The following is a 22,529-nucleotide window of genomic DNA, read 5'->3' as shown; positions in this document are numbered from 1 at the left end:
AGCACTGGGTTTTCTCTCCCTTCTATCGCTAACTCAACACTTCAACTCTTCTTAATATTTCAGTAATGCTTTGTAGCAATGCTTTTGACAAAACCATTTGGCACCTTGAACTCTTGCCACATCTCTTAACGGTTTTCTGGAGATAAAAATAAAAAAAAAAAACAAACTTCATTTTAACAACCTCCTCAGCTGATTTGTATTCGACAGTTTGAAAACTATAATTTTGGAATTTCCAGAACATAGTCACTTCCATTTTATATTTACTTCTCATTGGAACCCCAGGAGATAGTTACTGTAGGTCTTATTACAGAGGACATTCACTCACAGAATGGTCGGCCTGCTTGTTGAAGTCTTTAATTTATAGTGGCATGAAGAGAAATGGAATTCACCTGGTGCTTGACCCTTTATTTCTTCCACAACTTATTGTACCTTGTCTTATATGATTGAATAGTAAATGCATAATTGTTTTATCATTCCTTATAATTTTACCTATTTTGTCACCATCCTCCTACATGTGTAAAAGTTGAAGAAAATGATACTAATTAATGAAAGCCACCCTGAAGAATTTATTCTACTAGGCTTTGCTAACCATCCTTGGCTACAGCTTCCTTTATTTGTTATTCTTCTGATAACATACCCCATGGCTATGATGGGAAACATCATCATCATTCTGGTGTCCAAGTTAGACCCCCGTCTCCACAGCCCTATGTATTTCTTCCTCACCAACCTCTCCTTTTTAGACATGTGTTACACAACAAGCTTCGTTCCTCAGATGCTGTTTAATTTGGGAAGCTCTAAGAAAACAATCAGTTATATTGGGTGTGTAGTTCAACTTTATTTCTTCAGCATAATGGGAGGCACAGAATGTCTGCTCTTGGCCATTATGTCTTTTGATCGCTATGTAGCCATTTGCAGACCTCTTCACTACACCCTCATCATGAATCGATGCATCTGCATACTCTTAGTAACCACTGTGTGGCTGGGTGGAATGGCCTATGCTTTCTTAGAAGCTACTCTTACGTTACAGTTGCCACTGTGTGGCGTCAATAAACTGGATCACTTGTTGTGTGAGATTCCAGTTCTGATAAAGACTGCCTGTGGTGAAAAGGAAACTAATGAGCTCATACTCTCTGTGGTGTGCATTTTTATGTTAGCTGTTCCTCTGTGTTTAATTCTTGCTTCCTATGCTAGCATTGGACATACTGTATTTAAGATCAAGTCTTCTGAAGGAAGGAAAAAGGCCTTTGGCACATGTTCCTCTCATCTCATTGTGGTATTCCTATTTTATGGCCCAGCCATTAGCATGTATCTTCAGCCCCCCTCTTCCATCTCAAGAGACCAGCCTAAGTTCATGGCTCTCTTCTATGGAATGGTGACTCCCACTCTCAACCCCTTCATCTACACTTTGAGGAATAAGGATGTGAAGGGGGCATTGGGCAAACTGGTGAGCAGCATTTTTAGTTCTAAGTCATAGTTCATAGACATCAAACAAGATTATTTAACAATTAAGCAGGTTTATGTGACTCATTCTTGTCTTACTAATCTCTGTTCATCTTGGAATACAGATCATATTTCTAACCATGTTAGGTAAGAACATATTCATGTAACACCAGTATGGGTGTTCTACTTCTGGAAAAAATATTAAAATAGGTCAATTTTGACTCCTGGATATTGAAATAGTAACAGTTTAGTTTAAAAATTAACAATGTTAATTAAATTGAACTTGTTAATATTGTAATCATTTAAAAAAATAATGTGGTAAACATTCCTCAACGGGCTTCCTGTCAGTAATACCTGAGAACATTTCTCCTTCTCTGAAAGTTTTGTCTAAGTCTCAGTGGAGAGCCTATCTATACTGCATTCTATGTGAAGCACTCTGCTTTGAAAGAATCATGAATCCCATGTTTGTAAATCTCAATTTATGCAAATGCTTTTGTATCTTTTAAAATGCATTTTAAGTGTAGAGTATTTTAACTTATAGAAATTATCATTAAATTATTAAAAGAATAGAATGAAGAGTTAAAAAATATGGATATCAATTTCTTAATATTCAAATATAATAAGCATGAGTCTTTTGAATGAGAAGAAACAAAGTGATAATAACTTCACCTAGAAACATTTGTGTGCATAAATTGAAAAAGCCAGGAATATCTTTTTAAATTATGCAAGAAAGTTTAAGAAAAAATCGTTTTTCTGAAATTGAAAGCAACGATTATTTGATGCACAATATGAATATTTTATTGATTGAAAATTTGGATGCTTATGATGTTTGAAGCTTTATCATTAAAGGTTTAAAGTACAAAAACTTTGTTCTATGACTCAGATCCTGCTATTTTTGAAATGTGTCTCTTCCAAAAATTTATGCATTGATCTTAATGTCAACATAATTGTATTGTGACAGCGATCTAATAAGGGGTGACAGTCATGAGGGCTCTTCCTTCATGAATAGGATCAAGGCCCTTACAAAAAAGGATGATACTAAATTAGGCCCTATTGCCCTTGTGCTTTCCCTCATGTGTAGATGCAGTTCTACTCTCTTCCAATGGGTGAAACAATAAGGTACCATCTTGGAAGCTGGCACTGCTTCCTTACCAGATATTAAACTTGCTGAGGCCTTTGTCTTCAGTTTGCTGAATCAAGAACCATGAGAAATAAATTGCTATCATTTAATGGAGCATGAAGAGTGAGCCAACAGAAAAGGAGATACTCTTTGTCACCTGATCCTCAGATACAGCTTTAATATCCAGGATATAAATAGAACTCCAAGAACTTAACACCCCCCAAACATTACCCAGTCAATAAATGGGCAGATATTTCTTAGAAACAAAACTTAATTATAAAAAAAGAATTCATACATTTATTTAGAAAATTCTTAAAGTATTTAATATTTTAACAATGATTTTGTCATCACTGAAGATATACTCAGAGCTGCACAGCATAATAACTTGAAAGCAAGAATGCATCATATTCTTAGGGGGATGGCTAAATAAATATATTGTAATTCTGGTTCAATAAATACCTTTAGGACTAATAGAAATCCAATGTCTTTCAAATTGTGATTCTCTGAATTCCAATGTCTTGGATGCCTTTAGAAGCCATTGAAAAATGAGGGTTGGGTAGGGAAGGATTAGATACAGTGCAGCAGGGAAATATATATCAGATTTTGTTTGAAGAAAAATACTACCAAGAAACAAAAGTAACTGTTGGGAGCCACGAATTAATTGTGGGCTTGTCTGAATGATCTCTAAGTGGAGGCGTGCCCCTCAGAGAACTCTTGGTTTCATCTCGCCGGTCTGATACTGCTTTGTCGCCTTGACAGCATCTGAGAATTCTGTGATACCATGGAATTTATTGGTTTAGACAGCCCTAGGTTCAAACGCAACTCGCCAGAAATGGAAAGAGATGCCAGTGTGCCCAAGTAGAATTGAGGCACCAGCTGCCTGGAAGAGGAAGAATTACTGTGCAAGCGATAAGTGTCCAATCAGGCCAACTTCCCCACAGCCTCTCATTTTACCTTGAAGAACCCTTCCTCACAATAAATCCCTTCGATGTGCTCTCCTATAAATAAAGCTCATGGAGCCTCACTCTTTGTTAGAGATTGGACCCATCAGGCCTCTGCTGGGAAACTGTTTTCCTGTATTTTATTTCTTATTAGTTATTTCAAACTTTTAATTTCTCAGCTGGTTCATACCTCCTGTGCAGTTATCTGATCCCTCCTTGTGCAGGACACAGTGACAGGTAACTACTGCCCCAGTATTCTGAGAAATAACAATTTTGTTTCATTGTTACCAAAGGGTATACTTTACCATCAGGGAAGTATGAAGGAACACTACATTACTACATTGAAATTTCATCTCATCCCTGTTAGAATGGCTATCAAAAGAAAAAAAAGTAGATGCTGGTGAGAATGTGGGGGAAAGGAACCCTTATTACTGGTGGAAATGCAAATTAGTACAGTCACTGTGGAAAACAGTATGAAGGGTCCTTAAAAAATTGGACATATGATCTAGCTACCCCATCTTGGATATATAAATCTGTAGGAAATGCAATCAGCAAATGGGATACCTGTATATCCCACACTTATTGTGAAACTATTCACAATAGATGAGATATGGAATTAGCCTAGGTGTCCATCTTTAGATGACTGGATAAAGAAAATACAGTATATATACACAAAAGAATGTTACTCAGACATAAAGACTGAAGTGATGTCCATTTTAGGAAAATGTCAAAAGTAGAAGACACGATGTTAAAGTAATCCAGACACAGACAAGTATTTTATGTTTTCTCTCATATGTGGAAAAAAAAAAATGACCTTTTAGTAAGACAGGCAGTACAAGGGCCTAGGGAGGTGGCCAAGATTTTGAAGGAAATAAGGAGAAAGGGAAAGAGTAAAAGTAGGGAGAATGGAAATGATCAACAAATTATATATGCATGAATGGAAATATTAAAGTGCATATCATTTATGCAACTATATGCTAATAATTATAAAAGGTGAGTATATAATACATGCTAATATAAAATGAGACTTCAATGTGTAGTAAGAATTCATGTAGTCATCTAACAATTTGTACAAAATAAAGTCTGAGTGTAATTATCATTAAATACTAAATCATACTAAAAAATTTTAAACCATTTTGTGTGGATCCATTTTTTGTACTGCTTTGTAGTCATAATAGTGGGATTCATTTTGCTACATTCAAAAGATTCATTTTCATAAAAAATTCATTTTCTAAATTTCAATCCCCAGTACTATTCCCTTCCCAACCCTACTTACTTCCTCTAATGCCCTTCCTCTACTCTATTGATCTTATTTATATTTAAATTGGTGCAGTATGGTTACATACAAAATAAGAATGCATTTTGATATATTCATACATGTGTGTATGTATTTTAAAGTATTGATTTGTGTCTTAATGTCTTGATATATACTGTCTTAATTATTTTACATAGAGAATTGGGAGCTGATCTAAGTAACTATGTAGAACATTAACAGAGAAATTAAATACATTGCACAAAATGATCACAAACTATATTTCTTATTACTCTTGTTTTTCAAGCATTACATTGTACTCTTTCCCCAAAACCACCAACACCTCCCACATCAATCACATTATGTACAATCATATTTTCATGCTCTAACTTTTCCTGTATTTTATCTTCTGTGTTTACTTTTGTGTTCAAAGTCTCCTCTTGTTTTTCACTTTTAAATCCTTCCTCAAAGTGAACAATAGTATAGAAGGTAATAAGTGCTAAAATCCAACTTCAAGAATATGCTTCTGGAACAGAGGAGCAAGACTAATTATATATTCCTGAAGAATGAAGAATTAGATATTTTCTAGCATTGGGCAGCCAAAATTAAAAGGTTTAGTAGGAGTAAATAGGATAACACTGGATAAAGGATAATTTAGGAGATGAATAAGAACAATTATGAAGAAGCTGCCATGAGTTTTTGAATGTGTTAAACACTTTAAAAAAATTTGTTCTTTTGATACACATGACAGTATATTTTTACATATTATACATACATGGAGTGTAAGTTTCCATTCTCGAGGTTGTACATGAATACTGGTCATGTATTCATGTAAGAATATTAGAAACTTATGTCTGATTCATTCTATGGTCTATTTTCCATTTCTTCCTTTCCATTGAGCACCCTTTGTCTAATGAACAAAAAACTGACTAAACTGAGGACTGGGGATATAGCTCGGTTGGTAGAGTGCTTGCCTTGCAAGCACAAAGCTCTGGGTTCAATCCCCAGTACCGTCAAAAAAAAAAAATTGACTAAACTGAAAGGAGTGCTGCACACCTTGTGTGGGAAAGAAGCCATATTGCTCCTGGCTGCATGAAGAGGACAGAGGAAGTAACAATTTTGCCGTAATGACATGGGAGCCGGTAGCTGGGGGAGCCAATTCCTGGAAAACCTGAGTTTGGTCCAAAATACAGGCCTGGAAAACCTCCACTGCATGACATAGAGTGTGCTTAAGTGACCAGGAAAAAATCAAGTGTGAAGAGAGATTTACTGGTTGTGGAAACCCACCTGGGTCTTATCCTCCTCCTCCAATCTGGCTGCATGCAGAACAGGCTTGAAGAGATGCCCCTGGAAGAGAATTTGAAAGTGTGGGGATGGGAGAGATTAAGTTTGGAGACTGACCCCAAGACCAGGAAATGTGGGGTCCATAGGTAACTTAGTGGTCTAAGAATTGGCTCCTCCACTACATGAGTGGAACACAGGAGAGATCCATGGGGAGCAGTCTTGCCAGAATGGACTGGCAATTGCTGAGTCCTGGAGGTGCACTCATTTAAACTCTCCAGACCAACTGGAATTTAGCAAAGATTCTGGAGTCTTCCTAAGCCTAAACCTCACCTCCAGGAGTTCCACCTATGGGATTACCTCTCTTACCCTAGCAACCCCACCCTAAGGATGGAGAAAGTGTGACACTTCTGATGACCCTCCAAATACTACTGATCAGGGAAACAATTTTTTTGAACACCAAAGGAAAAAATTCTTTAAGTTTACATTGAGATTTTTTTTCTTCTTTTTAATTGTCCTTATATGTTCATGAACATTTATATATATTCACGTTTGTTTTTATTCTAATTCATAGCATGTTTGAAGCTAGTTGTTTCTCAAGGATCATATTTTTGAGGACTAGGATGTTTGATTAGTATATTTTGTTTGTATTCTTTTATTTTTAATTAAATTGTTACTTTATAAAATTTCTTTCACTTATCTGTTTCCCTTGATTCTCTTCAGACAATCTCTATTTTTCTTTCACTCTTCATTTAATTTTTTACTTCTATCTTCTCCTCCTCCTCCCACATAATCATCACATCCTACATCACTCCTGTGTCTCCCTGTCCACCATTCAAAATGGTAAAACCTTTTACAAACTTACTGTTTTTATTGTAGACTATAACCAATTATATCATTTCTGTTTATTGTGACAATTAACATCATGTAAACATCATGGCAGAAACTATTTGGTTTAATGCTGTATATTGTTAGTTGTGATTATTTTTCTCCCTCTAAACAGTGAAGTACTAGAAACACTTCAGGGACACTACAAGTCCTCAGGGTACAATCTCTCCCATCTCAGATATGTACTGTTAGATGGGTAGACGTGCAAACATGAAAAAGCAAGGGAACAAATCATTCCGAACAAACCAAGATACTTTAATAACAATCCAACAACACCACAGTGAAAGAAACATCAGAGAAGGAGTTTAGAATGCACACTGGATTGTGAGGTAAAGGATGGTATAAGGAGTGAAACCAGAGAGAAAAAACAGGAAATGAAAGAGTGTTTCAATAGAAGAGATAAAGGGTTTCTGCTTGATTTTTTTTTCCTTCAGAATCTCTAAGTGAAGAAAACAATGAACCAAATTAAAAACTCAATGGAAAGCATCACAAACAGACTAGACCACTTGGAAGAGAGTCTCAGGCAAGGAAGACAACATATATAATCTTAAAGCTGACCATGGAGAAAAGAGACCATGAGCACGACTTCCAAGAAATACGAGATACGAGAAAAGACCAAAGTTAATTAGGATAGATGAAGTTTTGGAGATACAAAGGAAAGGAATGCACAATCTTTCAATGAAATAACATCAGACTCCTATAGCTCAGGAAATAAAAGAATCAATTAAATTATTAGGAAAGAAGGGTATGTAAAAGGCCTACAGAATGGGAGAAAGTCTTTGCCAGATAATCTTCTGACAGAGGATTTATATCAGGGATGTATAAAGAATTTAAAAACCTCAACATTAAAAAACAAATATCCTAATCAATATGTGTGCAAATGAACTGAATAGGCACTTCTAAAAAGAACATGTACTAATGACCAATAATTGCATGAAAAAAATTCATCTTTAACCATCACGGAAATAAAAATAAAAATAATTTGAAATAACATTTCATCTCATTCCAGTTAGAACAACATGCATCAAGAATTTAACAAGTAAAAAATGTTGGTGTTGAAGATATGGGGATAAAGGAACTCTTATATTTTAATAGTGGGAATATAAATTAGTTCAGTCACTACGAAAAAATCAGTATGAGTCCCCTCAAAATGCTAAAAATAGAGCTACCACATGATCCAGATGAACCGTTCCTCAGCATTCATCCAATAGAATGAAAGTCAGCAATTTTAGAAATACATACTCCTTGTTTACCACATCACAATTTATGGTAGGAAAATTAAGGAATCATCCTGGTACCAAACAGATGAGTGTAGTAAGAAAATGTGCTATAAACACAATGGAGTTTTATTCAAACATGAAGAATGAAATTATATCATTTGCAGAAAAATAGAAGAACTGAATAGCATCATATTAAGTGAAATAAGCCAAAATCAAGAAAGTTGAGGGTCATACGTTTTCTCTCATATGTGGAAGCTAGGGAGGAGAAATGGGCAGGGAGGGGATTCAGAGACCTCATGAAACTAGAAGAATATGGTAGAAGAAAAGGACCACAGGGAAGGAGAAAAACAGAGAAGGTGTTGGCGACTAAAAATGGATCAATTTATATTTTTATATATGTGCAACTTTGTAAGAATGAAACCCATCATTCTGTATAATTAACACATACCAATATAAAAAGTCTTTGATTCTCAATTATATAAATTAAAAGTTAAACTGTTTTGGGGGATAATTTTAGAATTTTTGAATTCTGTACTAATTTGATATTTATATTTGATTCTTTTTAATCTATAGAGAAAACATAAAAAAACACATTTACTGTTTCTTCTATTTCGAGGTTTCATTTCATCTTGACTGGATTAAAACCAGTTAATCTGTAATAGGATTCCAGAATGTGAATTCCAGATACTTGTTATGGGTAAACTCTCTTGCAATCAGCTCCTTCATTCTTTCATTGTTAGCAACATAGATTGACTGAACTGGGAAGGCACATAAACTTTTGCAGTTGGGCACTTCCACATATATCCCAATTTCCATGAAGCTTTATGATGATTAATACACCATCATTAAATTAATAATTTTGAATGTATAATCTTGGCAAATAGTTTCTTATAAAAGAAGAAAAGCATTCATTTCTGGTAAATTCTTTCATAAATTTAATCTTTTCCCAATGAACACATACTTTAGAATATCATTTTGTACACAAAGAAACATACAATGTTATCTATCAATTGAAAACATGAATAAAATACTGGTTCTCTCAATGGAAACAGGAATACTTATGAATGAAAAAAGGAAGGAAATGCTGAAATGATAATAATAGATTGAAGGCATTATACTAAATGAAGTAAACCAGTCTCAAGCGAACAAATACTCTGATTCCAGCTGTGAAGTACTTACAGCAGTCAAAATTAGAGACAGATAATAGGACAGTTGCTTCCAGGGGGAGGGGTAAGAGGAAATGAGCATTTGGTGTTTAATGGGGAACAAATTTCTGTTTGGGAATATCAAATCATTACTGGAGATGGATGGTAGTGATAACTGAAAAATGAGAATGTACTTAATGATGCTGAATTTTATATATACATAAATGTATTTCAATATTTACCATCTTTTTATTTTTTAAATTAAGGTTTTAAATACCTCCAATATAAAATAAGAAAGCCTTTCAAAATCCAGTTCTAATTTAATCTAGCAAGATCAAAAATCAAGGGGGCGATCCAAGATGGCGGACTAGAGGGTGACTGCATCTCCAGTCGCTCCAGAACTGAGGATTCAAGAAGGGGAGGCACTGAGAGACTCGGACTAAAATAGAACCACGGGGTGAGTCTCCCCCACCCAGTGAATCTCGGCCCGGGCGGCAGGCCCAGATTCGGGTGGCTTATTAGAGTAGGGCAGGGCAGCTAGAGTCTCCCCCAGGCAGTCCTGAGCACTCCAGCAGTGGGCTCCTCCCACAGGGCCAGATTCTCCAGCTTCTCAGAGCAGGCCCCCCAGTGAGAGTCTTTCTGCACACAACCAGCTCCAAGTCCCTGAGCCAGGGCATGGCGAGCTCCGGACCGCCCACAGGTTGCTTCAGAGACCAGGACAGGGCAGCCAGGGACTTCCCCAAGCAGCCCAGCTCCCTCCGGCGGGAAGTGCCTTTTTAGGCTAGCTTCTCGGAGCAGACCACCCAGTGAGAGCCATTCTACACAGAGCCAGCCACAAGTCCTCAAGCCAGTGGAGACCTCCGACCTGCAAGCAGCCTCGGGGACCAGGGCAGGGCAGCCAGAGACCTCTCCAGGCGGCCCAGCCCCCGTCTGGCTGCAGGCTTTTCAAATGGGGCGATCCAAGATGGTGGACTAGAGGGTGACTGCATCTCCAGTCACTCCAGAACCCAGGATTCAAGAAGGGGAGACAATGAGAGAGACTTGGACTAAAATAGAACCATGGGGTGAGTCTCCCCCACCCGGTGAAGCTCGGCCCGGGCAGCAGGCCTGGATTTGGGCAGCTTATTAGAGTAGGGCAGGGCAGCTAGAGTCTTCTCCAGGCAGCCCTGGACACTCCAGCGGTGGGCTCCTCCCACACGGCCAGCTTCTCGGAGCAGGCCCCCCAGTGAGAGCCTTTCCACACAGAGCCAGCTCCAAGCCTGCAACCAATAGCAGGCTAGGGACAGCTTTCTTCGGAAGTACTGCATTATCAAGTTACTCCAAGACTTCAGGCTACTGAAGGCGGGGAGGTGATACACTGGAAATCTACAGGGACACTATAAGCCAATAGAGGAAATCTGCAATATCACAAAGTCCCACTGACATCTGACCAATATGAGAAAACAAGGGAAGAAAATGTCCCAAACAAACCTAGATACTATATCAATAAAACCCAATGACAGCACAGCAGAAGATGTGTCAGAAGGGGAGTTCAGAATGTACATAATTAAAACAATCAGGGAAGCAAATGGGGAGATGAAAGAGCAAATGCAGGCATTAAATCATCGCACCAATCAACAATTAAAGGAGCAAATACAGGAAGCAAGAGATCATTTCAATAAAGAATTAGAGATATTGAAAAGAAACCAAACAGAAATTCTTGAAATGAAGGAAACAATAAACCAAGTTAAAAACTCCATAGAAAGCATAACCAATAGGATAGAACACCTGGAAGACAGAATCTCAGATACTGAAGACAAAATATTTAATCTTGAAAACAAAGTTGACCAAACAGAAAAGATGGTAAGAAATCATGAACAGAATCTACAAGAACTATGGGATATCATGAAAAGGCCAAATTTAAGAATTATTGGGATTGAGGAAGGCTTAGAGAAAAACCAAAGGAATGAACAATCTATTCAATGAAATAATATCAGAAAATTTCCGAAATCTGAAAAATGAGATGGAAAACCAGTACAAGAGGCTTATAGGACTCCAAATATACAAAATTACAACAGACCTATACCAAGGCACATTATTATGAAAATACCTAACATACAAAATAAAGACAGAATTTTAAAGACTGTGAGAGAAAAGAACCAAATTACATTCAGGGGGAAACCAATAAGAATATCAGTAGATTTTTCAATCCAGACCCTAAAAGCTAGAAGGGCCTGGAACAACATTTACCAAGCCCTGAAAGAAAACGGATGCCAACCAAAAATCTTATACCCAGCAAAACTTACTTTCAGATTTGATGATGAAATAAGATCCTTCCATGATAAACAAAAGCTAAAGGAATTTACAAAAAGAAAGCCGGCATTACAGAACATTCTCAGCAAAATATTCCATGAGGAAGAGATGAAAAACAATGATGCAAATCAGCAAAGGGAGGAACGAGCCTAAAGGAATAGCCAAATAAAGGAGAACCAAATCGTGTCAAAAAACAAAAATGAGTCAAATGACTGGGAATACAAATCATATCACAATAACCCTGAATGTTAATGACCTGAACTCATCAATCAAAAGACATAGACTGGCAGATTGGATTAAAAAGAAAAATCCAACAATATGCTGCCTGCAAAAGACTCATCTCATAGAAAGAGATACCCATAGACTAAAGGTGAAAGGATGGGAAAAAACATACCATGCACACGGACACAGCAAAAAAGCTGGAGTATCCATCCTCATTTCAGATAATGTGGACTTCAAGCCAAAACTAGTCAGAAGGGATAAAGAAGGACATTACATACTGCTTAAGGGAAGCATAAATCAGCAAGACATAACAATCATAAATATCTATGCCCCGAACATTGGCTCATCCATGTACGTCAAATAAATCCCTCTCAATTCCAGAAATCAAATAGACCACAACACAATAATACTAGGCGATTTTAACACCCTTCTCTCAACGCTGGATAGATCTTCCAAACAAAAATTGAATAAAGAAACCATAGATCTCAATAACACAATCAACAATTTAGACTTAACCGACTTATATAGAATATACCATCCAACAAAGAACGAATACACTTTCTTCTCAGCAGCACATGGATCCTTCTCTAAAATAGACCATGTTTTATGCCACAAAGCTACTGTTAGCAAATACAAGAAGATAGAGATACTACCTTGTACTCTATCAGATCATAATGGATTGAAATTAGAAATAAATGACAGAATAAAAAACAGAAACTTCTCCAATACTTGGAGATTAAATAATACACTATTATATGATGCATGGATAACAGAAGACATCAGGAGGAAAATTAAAAAATTCTTAGAACTAAACGAGAACAAAGACACATCATATCAAAACCTCTGGGACACTATGAAAGCAGTACTTAGAGGAAGATTTATTTCATGGGGTGCATTCAACAAAAGAAGTAGAAATCAACAAATAAACAACATAACACTACAGCTCAAAGCCCTAGAAAAAGAAGAGCAGACCAACACCAAAAGTAGTAGAAGACAGGAAATAGTTAAAATCAGAGACGAAATCAATGAAATTGAAACAAAAGAAACAATCGGAAAAATTAACAAAATAAATAGTTGGGTCTTTTAAAAAATAAACAAAATTGATAAACCCTTAGCCACACTAACAAAGAGAAAGAGGGAGAAAACTCAAATTACTAAAATTTGGAATGAACAAGGAAATATCACAACAGACACGAGTGAAAGACAAAACATAATTAGAAGCTATTTTGAAAATCTACACGCCAACAAAACAGAAAACCTGGAAGACATCAACAAGTTTCTAGAGACATATGAATTACCTAAACTGAACCAGGAGGACATACACAAATTAAATAAATCAATTTTAAGCAATGAAATAGAAGAGGTCATCAAAAGCCTACCAACAAAGAAAAGTCTGGGACCAGATGGGTTCTCAGTCGAGTTCTACAAAACCTTTAAAGAAGAGCTCATTCCAATACTTCTCAAAGTATTCCATAAAATAGAAGAGGAGGGAACCCTCGCAAACTCATTCTATGAAGCCAATATCACCCTGATACCTAAACTAGACAGAGACACATCGAGGAAAGAAAATTTCAGACCAATATCCTTAATGAACATTGACGCAAAAATTCTCAACAAAATTCTAGCAAATCGCATCCAAAAATATATTAAAAAGATAGTGCACCACGATCAAGTGTGTTTTATCCCAGGGATGCAAGGTTGGTTCAACATCCAGAAATCAATAAATGTCATTCACCATATCAACAGACTTAAAGTCAAGAATCACATGATTATTTCAATAGATGCAGAAAAAGCATTCGATAAAATACAGCATCCCTTCATGCTCAAAACAGTAGAAAAAATCGGGCTAGTGGGAACATTCCTTAACATTGTAAAGGCCATCTGCGCTAAGCCCATGGCCAATATCATTCTAAATGGTGAAAAACTGAAAGCATTCCCCCTAAAAACTGGAACAAGGCAGGGATGCCCTCTTTCACCACTTTATTCAACATCGTTCTTGAGACTCTAGCCAGAGCAATTAGACAAACCAAAGAAATTAAAGGGATATGAATTGGAAAAGAAAAACTCAAACTATCCCTGTTCACTGATGACATGATTATATATTTAGAGGAACCTGGAAATTCCACCAGAAAACTCTTAGAACTCATAAGTGAATTCAGTAAAGTAGCAGGTTACAAGATCAATGCTCATAAATCCAATGCATTTTTATACATAAGTGATGAATCTTCAGAAAGAGAAGTTAGGAAAACTACCCCATTCACAATAGCCTCGATAAAAAGAAAATACTTGGGAATCAATCTCACAAAAGAGGTGAAAGACCTCTACAATGAGAACTATAGAACACTAAGGAAAGAAATTAAAGAAAACCTTAGAAGATGGAAAGATCTCCCATGTTCTTGGATAGGCAGAATTAATATTGTCAAAATGCCCATATTTCTAAAAGTGCTATACAGATTCAATGCAATTCCAATTAAAATCCCAATGGTGTACCTTACAGAAATAGAGCAAGCAATTATGAAATTCATCTGGAAGAATAAGAAACCCAGAATAGCTAATGCAATCCTTAGTAGAAAGAGCGAAGCAGGGGGTATCGCAATACCAGATCTTCAACTCTATTACAAAGCAATAGTAACAAAAACGGCATGGTATTGGTACCAAAATAGATAGGTAGGTCAATGGTACAGAATAGAGGACATGCACACAAACCCAAATAGATACAATTTTCTCATACTAGATAAAGGTGCCAAAAATATGCAATAGAGAAAAGATAGCCTCTTCAACAAATGATGCTGGGAAAACTGGAAAACCATATGCAACAGAATGAAATTAAACCCCTATCTCTCATGCTGCACAGAACTCAACTCAAAATGGATCAAGGACCTCGGAATCAGACCAGAGACCCTGCATCTTATAGAAGAAAAAGTAGGTCCAAATCTTCAACTTGTTGGCTTAGGATCCTTAACCGGACTTCCTTAACCGGACTCCCATAGCACAATAAATCAAAGCAAGAATCAACAACTGGGATAGATTCAAACTAAAAAGCTTTCTCTCAGCAAAGGAAACTATCAGCAATGTGAACAGAGAGCCTACAGAGTGGGAGAATATCTTTGCCACTCTTACTTCAGATAGAGTGCTAATTTCCAGAATCTATAAAGAACTCAAAAAACTCTACACCAAGAATACAAATAATCCAATCAACAAATGTGCTAAGGAAATGAACAGACACTCCACAGAAGATGTACAAGCATTCAACAGATATATGAAAAAATGTTCAACATCTCTAGTAATACGAGAAATGCCAATCAAAACTACCCTAAGATTTCATCTCACCCCAATTAGAATGGCGATTATCAAGAACACAAGCAACAATAGGTGTTGGCGAGGATGTGGGGAAAAAGGTACACTCATACATTGCTGGTGGGGTTGCAAATTAGTGCAGCTACTCTGGAGAGGAGTATGGAGATTCCTCAGAAAGCTTGGAATGGAACCACCATTTGACCCAGCTATCTCACTCCTTGGCCTATACCCAAAGGACTTAAAATCAGCATACTACAGAGATACAGCCACATCAATGTTCATAGCTGCTCAATTCACCATAGCCAGATTGTGGAACCAACCTAGATGCCCTTCAGTTGATGAATGGATAAAGGAACTGTGGCATATATATACAATGGAATATTACTCCACCATGAAGAATGATAAAATTATGGCATTTGCAGGCAAATGGATGAAATTGGAGGATATCATGCTAAGTGAGATAAGCCAATCTCAAAAAAACTAAAGGACGAATGATCTTGCTGATAAGCGAATAAGGACATATAATGGGGGGTAGGAGGGGTTAGCGTTAGGGTTAGGGATAAGGATGGTGGTAAGAATGGAGGAAGGAAGGACTGTATAGAGAGAAAAGAGGGGTGGGAGGCATGGGGGGAAGGGAAAAAAATAACAATGAATCAAACAACATTGCCCTATGTAAGTTTATGATTTTTAATAAAAAAAAAAGAAAAAAAAGAAAAAAAAATCAATAAGACATAGGTAATTACCAATGTAGACAATAACTTTGTTGAAGGATTCTTGAATGATTAAGATTATAAGTAGAACCTGTCTAACATCATACTAATAATATTTATGCTCCAAACAATGGCACATATTTCAAACATGTATGAAACAAACTCTTCTCAATTTCAAGATCAAGTAGCCCAGAACACAATAATACTAGGTGATTTTAACACATCTCTCTCCTCACTGGATAGATCAACAAAAACAAAGTAAAGAAGCTCTCAAACTAAAAAATACAATTAATAATTTAGACTTTACAGACATATATGGAGTATTTCATCCATCAATGAATGACTAAATACACTTTCTTCTCAGCAGCACATGGATCCTTTTGTAAAATGGACCATAGCTTAGGACACAAAGCAACTCTTATCAAGTACAAAAAATAGAGATAATACCTTGTGTTCTATGAGATAATAGTGGAATTAAATTAGAAATCAACAATAAAGTAAAAAGCAGAAGCTACTGTAACACCTGGAGACTAAATAATATGCTCTTGAATGGCCAATGGATAACAGAAGAAATCTGGAATGAAATAAAAAAAAAACTTAGAGGTAAATGAGAATAATGATACAACTCAAAATCTCTGGGACACTAAGAAGGTAGTTCTCAGAGTAAAATTCATTGTATTGAGCTCATTCATGAAAAGAATAGAAAGTCACCAAATAAATAACCTAAAAAGCTGACCTTTTAACACCTGAAACCTTTTAACACCTGAAAGCCCTAGAAAGGAATAAATCAACACCAAAAGCACAGAAGACAGGAAATAATTAAAATCAAAACTGAAATCAATGAAAATTGAAACAAAACTATTAAAAAATTGAAACAAAAAATTGGTTGTTTGAAAAACCCTTAGCAGTGCTAATGTAGAGGAAAGAGAGGAAACTCAAATTACTAAAATTTCATAATGAAAAGGAAGCCTCACAACACATACTACTGAATACAAATAATAGAAACTATTTTGAAAATTTGTATTCTAATATATAGAAAATCTTGAAGACTTGAAATTTCCAGAAACATATAACCTACCCAAATTGAATCAGGAGGACATAGAAAATTTAAATATCAATTTCAAGCAATAAAATTGAAGACACATCAAAAGCCTACCAACAAAGAAATGCTCAGGACCAGATAGAATCCAGCTAAATTCTGCCAGATCATCAAAGAAGACAAACACCAATCCTCCTCAAATTATTCCATGAAATAGAAAAGGAGGGAGCCCTTCTAAGCTCATTCTATGAAGCTAGTATCTCCCTGATACGAACCAGATAAAGACACATCAAGAAAAGGAAACTTCAGACTAATGAACATAGAGGCAGAAATTCTTAACAAAATATTGACAAATCACATCAAAAAGCACATTAAAAAAAAGAGCAGCATGAGCAAGTTGGGTTCATCCCAGGGATGCAAGGATGGAAATCAATAAACATAATTCATCACATCAATAGACAAAGACAAGAATCACATGATTATCTCAATAGATGCACAAAAAGCATTTGAAATATTCAGAATCCATTCATACTCAAAACATTGTAAAAGCTACATATGTTAAACTCATCCTAACAATGGAGAAAATTTGAAAGCATTCTCTCTAAAACCTGGAACAAGACAGGGAGAACCTCTTTTACCATTTTCATTCAACATAGTCCTTGAAACTCTAGCCAGAGCAATTAGACAAAAGAAAGAAATTAAAGTGATACAAATAGGAAAAGAACAATTGAAACTATCCCTTTATGCTGACGAAATGATTCCATACTTAGAAGATGCAAAACACTCCACCAGAAAACTTCTAAAACTCAAAATTTACCTAAGTAGCAGAATATAAAATTAATACCCACAAATCTATTGTGTTCCTATACATCAGTGATGAATCAACTGAAAGAGAAATTAGGAAAACTATCCCATCCAGCCTGAAAACAAATATTTGGAAATCAATCTAATAAAAGAGGTGAAAGAGCTCTACAATGAAAACTACAAAACACTAAAAAATGAGATGTTAAGACCTTAGAAGATGGAAAGATCTCCCATGCTCTTGGAGAGGCAGAATTAATATTGTCAGTATGGCCAAACTACCAAAAGCACTATACAGATTTAATGCAATTCCTATTAAAACCCCCATGACATCCTTTGTAGAAATAGAAAATCAGTCATGAAATTTATTTGGAAAAATAAAAGGCACAGAATAGGCAAAGCAATCCTTAATGAGAAAAGTGAAGCAGGAGGCATCACAATACCAGAACTTAAATTACACTACAGATCTATAGTTAACAATAACAAAAACATGATCTTGGCACCAAAACAAACATGAAGACCAATGGTACAGAATAGAAGGCACAGAGACAAACCCACATAAATACAGTTGTCTCATACTAGACAAAGGTGCCAAAAACACATTGGAGAAGAGATAGCCTCTAGAAAAATTGGTGCTGGAAAAATTGGAAATCCATATACAGCAAAATAAAATTAGACCCTTACCTCTCATCCTACCCCAAATTTCACTCAAAGTGAATCAAGACAACCTAGACATTAGACCAGAGACTGTGAACCTAAGAGAAGAAAAAGTGAGCCTATCTCTCCATGTCAATTTAGGAACTGAATTCCTCAACAAGAACCTTAAAGCACAAGAAGTAAAACCAAGTATCAAATAATGAGATGGTATCAAACTAAAAATCTTCATAGCAAAGGGAAAAATGAAGAATGTGAAGAGAGAACCTACAGAATGGGAGAAAATCTTTGCCACCTGCACTTCACATAGAGCATTAATCTCCTGGATATATAAAAAAACCTCAAACTTAATGCCAAAAACCCAAAATAGCCCAATCAATAAATGGACAAAGTAATTGAACAAATCCCTCTCAAAAGAAGGAATATGATTGGTCAACAAATGTATGAAAAAATGTTCAACATCCCTAGCAATTAGAGAAATGCAAATTAAAACAACACTGAGATTTCATCTCACTCCAGTCAGAATGGCAATTATCAAGACTACAAAGAACAATAAATGTTGGTGAGGATGTGGGGGAAAATATATATATATATATATATATATATATAGGTGGGACTGCAAATTAGTGCAACTATTCTGGAAGCTGTCTGGAAATTTCTCAGAAATCTTGGAATGGAACCATCATTTGACCCAGTTATACCACTCTTTGGCATATACCCAAAGGACTTAAAAACAGCATAGTACAGTGAGGCAGCCACATCAGTGTTTTAGCAGCTCAACTCATAATAGCTGCGGTATTGAAACAACCTGGGTGCTCTTCAACAGATTAATGGATAAAGAAATTGTGGTATATACACACAATGGAATATTACTCAGCCATAAAGAAGAATGAAATTATACCATTTGCTGGTAAATGGACGGAATAAAAGACTATCATGCTAAGTGAAATTAGCTATTTCCAAAAAAACAAAAAGCTGAATGTTCTCTCTGGTGTGCAGTCGCTAACACAATGCAGGCCAGTTGGGGGAGAGAAGAATAGAAATTCATTGTATTACACAAAGGGGAATGAAGGTAAGGGTGGGAGGATAGGAATAGAAAAGACAGTAGAAGGAATCAGACATAATTTTCCTGTGTTCACTTATGAATATTGGACAAAGGGAAGTTATACTCCATGTATCTATTATACATCAAAATACAGCCTATTGTCATGCGTATGTAAAAATAACAAAAGTTAAAAACAAACCAAAGGCAAACAAATAAAAAACTAATAAGAAATAGGTGTAGTCAGCCTAAAGCATTTTCTAACTTTGGAGCATTCTCAAGGAAAGCACTGATGCACTAAGTCTTGACAGAAAACCATGGTAAATGCCCCAAATGAATAAATCATGAGTTTCAAGGATACCAAGCAGGGCTTAAGCTGAAGACACAAGGTGCTTTCTCTCTTGGGAAGTACTACTACAGGTCCTTATTGGAGCACACACACATTTCACTAAATAAACGATGTTTTTTTTTTTTTTTTTAAATCTTTAATTTTTTTAATCTGAAATTTTTATTTTAAGAAAAACAAAACTGGGAAAAATATATTACCTGGTAACATTGTCATAGGGAATGCCTTTAAAATGAGCTGTTCATGAACCTGTGTAGACGAATCACTGCTAGCTGAAGTTTGCCAACCCCTCTTCCCTTGCTGATGACAAAGAGACCAGGTTGGAGCAGAACTGAGATCAAATCATTTCTGAGGAGCTGGGCACCAGCACCTGGGAATCAAGCACCCTAGTTATGGGCCACTGTAGCACAATCCCCATTAATCAGCAGAAACATCCCTGTGCCCCAGCACCCTAGTGGTGCTGTGCCACACACAAATCCCACAGACTTGGGCCTTGCAGACCTCACTGAGTACATGTGCTGCCAGTTGGTTGAAAGTGAGTCTAGGTTGTAAGACAGAAACCTGGAACATGTGTAACAGCCAGCAGAGGCCCAATCAAATCCCCCACCCTTGACAGAAGTTGCCCATAGCTACTAACTGCTTCCCAGCCCTCATATTGGTCAGTCAACTGACAATGAGTATGGGTGGGTGTTTGACAGAAGCCTTGGGAACCAGAGTTGGGGCAGAGGCACCTACCTGTGCCCCAGGGGCACATTGCTCCCCATAGCTGCTTGCTGTCACCAAGTGTATGGACAGAAGCTAACTGACAGCATGTTCCAGTAGTGGGTGAAAATTCTGATTTGTATCAGTGCCCTAGTGCCTAGCAGTGCCTGGGCACACCACAGATAGCCTGCATACATGGGCCTCACATCTGCTGACCTCCCCCAAGTATCCAGCCTACTAATAGCAAGCACCAGTGGTGGGTGAGGATCCTGTGATCTGCAGCAGCCATGGGAAGTTTTGTGCCCAGCCCCTCTTACCCCAAAGAAGCAGTCCACAGGGACCTGCTGCCACCAAGTGTGTATAGCCATGGCCTATGAACTGCCAGCAGCCCAGCAGGGCTACGAACCATGCAGAGAGCCCACACACGTGGGTCCTACGATCACTGGCAGCCACCAAATGCATTCAGATGCATGCCCATGGATGGCATTCTCTGGTAGCAAGAAGAAACCAGCATGATCCCCCTTCCCCACAGTAACCAGTGAAAGCCCCTCCATGCCTCAGCAGAACAGCACATCCCACAGAGGGTTCCTGTAGACCACAATACCACATATGCTATCTCAGCACAATGTGCTTCGATACAGGCCCCCTAACCTGCGTGTCCCAGCAGGAGCATCATCTTTGCCACCCAGCATTTATTAAGCTGAACCACTGTACCCCTGCCTTAGGCTTCTGCTTCACACACCCTGAAATCAAAACAGAGGAGCTCATACCTGATTTGACAGCTCTGGGCACATGAAGCATTTGTACAGGTGTCGCTGGCTCTTTGCGGTTCCAAAATCCGTGGATATTTGTCACCGCCTGCAGCAACAACTTGCACGGGTCTTATGGGTGGTGGAGTGGAAACTGAGGCACTTCTATCTTTCTCTTTGGTGCACTGCTTTCCTGCTTGTTTATAGAGGATAGAGGAAATGAGGTTTACTTGCTTTGAGAGGAGAGAGAGAGAGACTTTGTTTCTTGCTTGTTACTTGCTTTGAGAGGAGAGAGAGAGAGACCCCGCTTATCAGAGAGAAAGAAACTTTGCTTAAGAGAGAAACTTTGAAAGAAAGACAGGCTTTTCTTAGAGCTTAGAAGGAGAGAGGCCTGCCATGCTTTAAAGCCCTGCATCCTGTGAACTAAGGGTGTGTCTACCTAAGGTTCCCTAGTGATGCGTCTCAGTTCTCCGTTCTGCAATCTGCCTTCCTCAGCTGCCCCTACTCGCTGCTGTGTTTTTCCCTCTGGCTGCTTCTAATGGCTGCTATATCTCTGTCTTGCTCCGCCTACGCTTATATCACCTCCAGGACTCGGAGAGCAGGGCCACGCCTCTTAGGAAAGATTAGGCGAGAAGCTTGGAGCAGGCAATTAGTGCTCGAGAACACGTGCACATACATTGTGTGCGTGGACGAGAAAATCACCTGAATGTGCTTATGTCATTTAACCTCCTCACTGCCGATGTGATCAGAAGCCATCCTGGCGCTGCCAACATGGCACAGCCCCCAACGTACAGGTGTGCACACAGGCACATTCCCAACCGGGGAGAGATGTGACTGCTAAGACAAATGTTGTTTTCTTTGACCCACCAGAATCCTATTAGCTACCCAGATATGCCAAAGAACACACAAATCTAGGAACTTCCTAGATTTTTATCAGAGATGCGCTGGTGAGACGGCTACCTTCACGGAGAAATTTAGAGGTAAAGCTGAGGAGGTGTGGGTATTTACTGACTTCCTGAAACCTAATAAAGTGCAAATCCTCATCTCAATAACTCAGCAGTTCTGATCTCAGTTTTCATGTTTATTGATAGGTTTTCCATATTATTTCATATTGACTTCCTCGATTCAATTTGGTATATTTCTTTTAATATCTTAAAGCATTAATTGGAATTATTCTTTCCATTTTTTTCTCCTTGCTCATGTTTATATTACTTCCTCTTTTGTCTTTTTCTTCTCACATTATCTGCTTCTGTCTCTATCCTCTGATTTTCACCTTTTTTTCTTGTTCTTTTTTTCCTCTTCAGGCACAATAAAGTAAAATTACTATTAAACTTTATACCTAATTTCTCAGTTTATTCAAGAACATTACTTCCATTTTCCACTTGGAT

At 37.3% G+C, this 22,529-nt stretch overlaps 1 protein-coding gene across 1 annotated transcript in view; it reads left to right on the top strand.

Annotated features, from left to right (window-relative positions):
* Window positions 1–532: 532 nt before the first annotated feature.
* Window positions 533–22,529, top strand: part of LOC306666696 (olfactory receptor 2B11-like) — a gene marked incomplete at both ends in the record, with an annotated part of 65,336 nt that continues 43,339 nt past the window's right edge. The window contains one exon of the mRNA XM_079148918.1: window positions 533–708. Coding sequence (XP_079005044.1) covers window positions 533–708 — 176 coding nt within the window. The remainder of the gene's footprint in view (window positions 709–22,529) is intronic.

This window comes from Sciurus vulgaris, assembly GCF_902686455.1.
Source record: "Sciurus vulgaris genome assembly, chromosome: 7".
Lineage (NCBI taxonomy): Eukaryota > Metazoa > Chordata > Mammalia > Rodentia > Sciuridae > Sciurus > Sciurus vulgaris.
The sequence above is the reverse complement of the archived record's forward strand: the minus strand, read 5'-3'. Positions and strand labels throughout refer to the sequence as shown.